The 7211-nt window shown below is 39.3% G+C and overlaps 1 protein-coding gene across 1 annotated transcript; it reads left to right on the top strand.

The window, feature by feature from the left end:
* Positions 1-767: 767 nt before the first annotated feature.
* Positions 768-1670, top strand: LOC140938382 (short transient receptor potential channel 4-like). Its single transcript, XM_073387869.1, has one exon. The coding sequence runs from the start codon at positions 768-770 to the stop codon at positions 1668-1670; it is 903 nt and encodes a 300-aa protein (XP_073243970.1).
* The last annotated feature ends 5541 nt before the right edge of the window (positions 1671-7211 follow it).

The raw sequence follows: 7211 nt of genomic DNA, 5'->3' as shown, positions 1-7211 counted from the left end.
TTTTGCATTTAAATGTCCTCGGATTGTTTTGTAGCTGTATCTATGTCTGTACTTATGACGTCTGGGAGCTTTTCATAAAATCCCTACCCTTCCCCCATAGTTTATTGCTGGTGCATATACTTGTTTCACGGTAATGTTAAAGGGTATTGCCGTAAGATGATTCTGATTGAGTCTCCTGGAAAATACCTGACATTCCATAAAACATCCCACAATGTCTCTAAGGAAAAAAAAATCCCACACTGTGTTCATGTTTGTCCTTCTTATCACCTCTTGTTTCCTGTATCAGTTGATAATTTCGCCAATCCTTTATAGCGTTTTCCAGCGCTGGCTTAACTTAAAAGGCCCATTTATGCCGTGAGTATGGTATCATGGGAACATCATCACTCGTACTGATCTTAATCTTAACTTGCCGGTGTGTCAGGTGCACACTGGTCTACTCCGTTCTGCGAATGGAGCGGTCCTTGTTAACACGGAAGACGACAGAATCAGTTTGACACTGCACTGTCTTTGGTGAAGTTTATATTGGCGGAACCATCCCTCTCCAGACCAGATTTACTTAGGGTTTCCTTAATTTTCTATTTCACAAAGTTCCCACAAGGCCGCTGGATAAAAGGAGGAATTATCTAATAATTCGTACAGGTATCAGATCTATCCACTGCCTACAGAGATACTATCAGGCTCTTAAAAGGATTTTTTCTTTCAGCTGCGCTTACGGAACGTTTTTTTTTTTAAATTGCAGGTGACCATTTCTTGTTGATTTGCATCCAATGGAATTAAAAGATGCTTTGCAAGCTAACAAATTTAAAGAAAGCGACTTTCCATCGATTGACCAGTCACAACCAAACCTTTACGAGGCTGTAAAGAACGGTGATTTAAAGAAAATCAAGAGCGAACTTGGTTTACCTCGAGCAAATAAAGACCTTGATCTTCTAGACAGCTCTGGTAAAACAATTATACAAGTAGCAGCTGATTTGAATGATGCGTCCGATCGAGACGATGCAATAACTTTACTATTGAGTGGCGGAGCTAGCCTACAGCTCGCTTTGCTGAATACAGTGCATGAAGGTGACGTGCGGGTAGTAGAGATACTACTTCAGTTTTGTGATCAACAGCCTCAGACACCGTCACCTAAAATGCTCTCTGTCAGAGGTCATACTTCTTTTACAACACCACTCAACCTGGCGGCCCGTTTGCAGAATTTTCAAATTGTCAAGCTTTTTCTTGAACACGGATTCACCATTGAGGATCCCAAAACTATGCGAATGTCGACAGAATTTACTGATGTCTCAAGCGAGAAGCTCCATAGTACAGTACACCGTTTAAATGAATACCGCACAATGGCCAGCCCTGTGTTTATCGCGGCTTCTTTTCTCCAAAACGTGCGGAGTGGTCCTGACCCAGTTCTTCGAGCTTGTGCCCTGAGCAAGGAATTCCGTGACATATCCGAGCAAGAATACGAATTTAGGAAGGAGTATCTTACGCTTTGTAATGACTGTGAAGAGTTTACTGTGTCGCTCCTGAAGGAATGCTGCACACAGGAAGAGATCAGATGCGTTATGGAAGCGAAGAGCGAAGGAAAACGTTTTCTACGCTGGAGACAGATTCTCTTAACATTCTGGAGTTTGCTGCTCTTGCCAAAACGAAAAAGGTCTATTCAAGATTATTTTTAATGATAAGGCCATCTTTCATTCATTCATTCATTCATTCATTCATTCATTCATTCATTCATTCATTCATTCATTTTATTTTGCCTTTAACAAGAAATACAACAACAGCATACAGAAATACCTTAAAGATAATATACAATATTCTAACTAAATTATTTAAAAGATCAAATGTGGTGAAGGCAAGGAAGCCTATATAGAAGCCAGGGGCTGGTAAACTATAGGCTTCCTGGAACTATAGGGTAAGCCATACAAGTTAAGGGTACTGAATGAAAATTTCGATTAATTGTTTAAAGAAAAAAAAAAAAGAAGAAAGAAAAAAGAGAAAAAAGAAAAATAAAAGGTGTGTAGCTCAACAAAGATTCAATTTAACTAAGAAAGAAGGAATTTTTTAAGTCTTAAGAAGGAATGTTTTAAGCCTTTCTTTAATTTTTTTAAATCAAATAAGATTTGCGTTATAACGGCTACGATCCGCATTCAAGCCCGTCTGGGTGAAGGCTTTGAAGAGATTTTGATGCAATATCCTTAAGTTCGCTTGCCACCAAGTTTAGTTTACCATCTCTTGGTACTAACTGTTAATATTTCTTTTTAGTTTGTCGCCCATCCTTACAGTCTGCTGGTACTGAATTCGGAAGTTTATAAAAACGCCTCTTTCTTGGAGGTGAAAGGTGTTTGGAAAAAGTCAGTGTTACTACTCGTGGTTGCCTTGCTGTGCCCATTGGCTTTAGTGGTTTGGTTTGTTTTTGAAGGCCTTTTCCCCAAACATAAAGTGACCAGCATGTTTCGCTCTCCTTTTGTGAGGTTCCTCATCTACGCCGGGTCCTATCAGACATTTCTATATCTGCTTGCAGTCACATCAAGTACCAGTCATTTTCTGGGAGGCTTCTCGTTTAGTGGTAAGATATATCGATGAAAAGAGATTTATCACTGTTAATACACTAAGTTAAGACTGCCTTATTGAGGGGCAAGCTAAATGATTCATCTTGTATTCCTCTCACAGATTTGTATGTCAGAATATTTGTCATTGGTCTACTGGTAGACCTCATAAAAGACGTGCTTCACAATGGAAGATCCCGCTTTTTTTCATATCACTGGAACTATCTGGCTTCGACAATGGTGGTGTCTTTCGTCCTTGGCGACGTAATTTGGTTGATTGGAAGGGTAACTCTTCCAAGCGGATCCCATTCTCTGACGCTAGAAGACCATGCTGTGTTGAGATCTTACACGATCATGCTGTCTGCCGAAAGCTTTTTATCCTTGGGAATTCTCCAGGCATTTGCCCTAAATTTTTCATTTTTGAGTCAGGAAAACGCCAGTATTGGTCCATTGCTAAATGCATTTATACAGATGCTTATCGATGCAGCAAAGTTCTTTCTTTATTTTGGTTTCGTTTTTCTGGCATTTGCTGTGAGTTTCACAAAGCTTTACTCGCAGTATAACGCGGCCAAAGAGTACTTCGCACCGGGGACGGAGGAGAAGATTTCGCTAGAGCTGGAAAGGTAAGTATAAAAGATTTATCTTAAGTAATTATAGAGTACTAAAGTGTGACGTCATAAAAATAAAATCTCTGAAATTAAGGGATTTGTCAGGATATTATGAAAAAACAATGTCCAAGAGGCCTACTTGCCAAAAATGAGCATTTCGGGGCAAATTGTCTCTGAGATCGTAGCCCAGTTATGCTCAGAAAACTCCACACAAACCCTTCTAAATTTTTTTGGGTCGACTAAAAAAAAATTAGAAGCGTTTGTATGGAGTTTTCTGAGTATAACCGGCTAACATCTCAGAGGACAGAGACAATTTGCCCCGAAATGCTCATTTCTGTTCTTTCAGAATATCCTGACAAATCCCTTAATTTCAGACATTCCATTTTATGACGTCATCACTTTAGTACTCTATAGCGGAGCTCCACAGCTAAGGAAATCTACCCATCCCAGAAAATTTGGTAATAACGTGACCAGGGCGGATAAAGGTTGGGCGGTGAAACGAGCGCGTCCGAGCAAAAAGGTGTGATGCAGTGGACTGGGACTCTGCTTAGGTATGTCGCTTGTTTTCGACTTCGGTCAGGGCTTGTGATGTGTTTTTTACGATAGACACAGCCGCTGTCACTGAATTATGGCAGCTTGATTTGTTTTCTTGCACTTCTTCCTCGTTCCTTGTGCTGGTACGCTGTCTCCGAGAGGCAAATGTTGCTATTTTTTGCGGGAGGTTTAGTTGGAGTAGACAAACATCTCTTTCAAAGGGTTTCTTTTATTACTTCCATGGCTCTACTACTGAATTATATTTTCGTTCTGCTACTCGCCAATGTCGATGTTATTCCAAAACAAAAACAACTAAGTATTGTCTAAAACACGAAGGAAAATCTCATCCATGTCATCCATGGCAAAAACAGCAGATCGTACTTCATAACTAGATGACGTGTATTTTATAAATGCGGGCAGCTCGCGCAAGGTGAAATTATGCTAATTTCAATCACCATCATCCTTCTTTTTAATTTGAAAAAAACATCTCATACGTCTTTCTGTTTCTTCGAAACTTCAAAATTAGTTTCCCCTCAGTTTTTACTGTTTACCTTGTTTTGTTTTAGAGAGAAAAACGGAGAAAAAACCTTACAACTAACCGCAATAAATTTTGTTTACATGCAGTTGCCGGATTTGCAACGCATGGCGAATCGCCATGGCGCGTTTCACCCGAGAACCAAAGTTTAAAGAAGTACAACGCCACTATATCAATACATATCAATCTAATTTTTTGTTATGTTATATAAAATTTTCCCCCCTTTAACATATGCAAAAATTGAGGTTAAGAAGTGTTAAGCTTTTGCAAACGAAACGGCGAAAGACGATTAGGTGATATTTAGTGGAAGGAGGAGGTATTCAACACTTTCAAATCTAACTCAAATTTTGGCATTATACGACCAACAAGTTTGACTTATAGACGTACAGACACAAAAATATGAAACTGTTTATTGATATTGTTATGAAACGAATTTATCTATTTAACATTGTAGCCTGAAATTGCAGAAAGAAAATAGGATTTCCGGTTTGCAAAAAGGAAAATTTCGCCGGCCTTCAAGCGCACCGGAAGCGCGGAAAGAGCGCTCGTGCCAGTACTACTCCGCATCACACATTAAATGAAGAGCGGAGCGCTCGTTTCACCGCCCAACCTTTATCCGCCCTGAACGTGACCGTACATCGCCCGTCCGTCCGCACCACAGGGCACCAATGTTCAATCTCATACTTTCTAGCTAGTTTGGGAGCACAGGAAAGCTGATAATGCACACATTTTGGACATCAACGTTGTGATCAATTGACAGCTGTCGAAACAGGGTATCCGCTGACTAGTATCACTTGACCGTATCGCGGGCTCAGGTGTTGACCCATCAAGGTCGAACTTCTTTAACGTTATCCGCTGATAAGTTACTAGTTTTCAAGCGATCGCAGGCTCAAGTATATATATTTTTAATTCATATGAAATATGTTGTGTTTATGTGCCGCACAATTAAAATTTTGATTTCAAACTGACCTCGGATGCGAAAATTCAGCCAGCTTTTAACTATCCGTCCGCACCACAGGACAACCAATGCTTACTTTCACACTTTCTAACCACTTTGGGAGCCCAGGAGAAAACTGATTGCTCATCAATGTTGTGATCAATCATGGATAATATCCATGGATCAATTGACATCTGTCAAAACAAGGTATCCTCTGGCTGGCCACCTGACCATATCGCGGGCTCAGGTGTCGACCCATCTAGGTCGAGTACTTTTTTGAAGTTATCCGCTGACAAGTTATTAGTTTTCAAATGATCGCAGGCTCAAGTTTATTTTTTTAAAAAGTCATATGAAATATGTTGTGTTTATGTCACTATGGCCCCGCACTATTAAGATTTTGATTTCAAACTAACCTTGGACGCGAAAATTCAGCCAGTTATTTAGAAACACAGGCGGGGAAGACCTTTTCTTGCCAAGGCCACGCGTTGGTCACGCTCTACGTCCAATTTTTATGCTCTGATTGGTCAAAATTTGACAGGTGAGTTCATGCGGAAAATTTATGCAGCATCTTGAATCTTGTTTACTTTGACGGCTGAAGCTGACAGAGTTTTGTGTCAACTTGAGATTTTTTTAACTGTCTTTCTCTACTGGATGTACAAAAATGAAATACAGCTGCTATCAAGAGATTTCGGTTATTCGTCGCTAATTTGTTTATTGTTTTTTTGGTGGAGAGATGCGTCGCTTGTCAAACTCGGAAATCCGATTTCGGATGGCATTGTTTTCGTTTTTCACCTTGCTTGAAAACTCTGAAGCGATACTGGCCTTACTAGATACCTTTCAGGAGTTGCATCTCGAATGGTAAGCATGAGTAATTATTGTATTTGATGTTTATTTTTTATATGTAATTTAATGAAGTCGAGCGTAGTTTATTCGGCTATTTAGTTTATGCACGTTTGTAAGATTTGAGACAATGATCTGACCGAGCATCAGGTTTGATATTTAAGCAATAGAAAACGTTTTCCGTGTTTGCATAACCTGATATAAACACGAGAGGGGTTGGGAGAATTCGAGACAGTTATGCAAACCCGAGACGAAGTCGAGGGTTTGCATAACCGTCGAGAATTCTCCCAACGCCTCGAGTGTTTATATCAGGCTATGCAAACACAGGAAAAAAGTTTTCTATTGCTTTTATAAAATAACTTTCCCTAGAAAAAAACGCAAAACTCTTTGTATGGCACTGATTAAAAGAGAAATTCTTACCAGTCGCAAAATCTAGTCCACGAAGTCTTGCACGCGTAATGAGTTCTTGTTTTGCAAAAAGATGCTTTGCAAAATACGGAGTTTTCTCGCTTAAAATGTCAGCTTAAGCGAAGAAAAATTGACTCACCTTCTTTGTAACGATTTTCCATGTTTCAGCCGACGAAGGAATGGGTAAATAAAGTAAACTTGTCGAGTTTTGAACTCGAAAACTTTTTCAAATTTGATGCTTGCGTGATTAGCGCGCGAAAAGCCAAACAACTTGACGCCTCAACCATGTTTACATACTCTCATGCAAACACTGCTCTCGGCCAATCAGAGCGCGCGTACTATCTTAGTTATTTTATAAAAGCTTACAGAACTTTAAAAAGTCTTTAGACATTTTCTCACCGCAAATAGAAAGAAAACGTTTCAAAGAATATTTAGTTATAATCCTAGCTGTAAAAGAAAGCTTTGGGCGATTTTCTTGCCTCAAGTTCATTTTTAAAAATAGCAAACACCGGGAGGCCGGCTTTTAACCTTAAGCTTGAAGACTCAGGATTCTTACAGACACTTTAATACTTGTCTTCGTGAATGAAAATTGTTGTTTCTGTATATGTTTCACCGAATTATATTTCTTTTATTGATTGTTAGTAGTCTCTATTGTAATTTTAATCGCTGTGCCGTTTGTTTTCACTCGTTCAGTGTTAACATCGCTTTCACGAGTACTCAAACTGCCGCGCGTATGAAACGCTTTTGAAGATTACACATCGATAAAATAAACAAAAAAATCAACATAATAAATTCTTTATTGTGTTGGA

Source organism: Porites lutea, chromosome 5 (assembly GCF_958299795.1).
Source record: "Porites lutea chromosome 5, jaPorLute2.1, whole genome shotgun sequence".
NCBI classification, from domain to species: Eukaryota; Metazoa; Cnidaria; class Anthozoa; order Scleractinia; family Poritidae; genus Porites; species Porites lutea.
Note: the sequence above shows the minus strand (reverse complement) of the source record. Positions and strands in the feature narration are given on the sequence as shown.

Bases quoted from the DNA above. Each gene is read 5' to 3' on its own strand.
- LOC140938382 (XM_073387869.1), top strand. From the start codon at position 768: ATGGAATTAAAAGATGCTTTGCAAGCTAACAAATTTAAAGAAAGCGAC.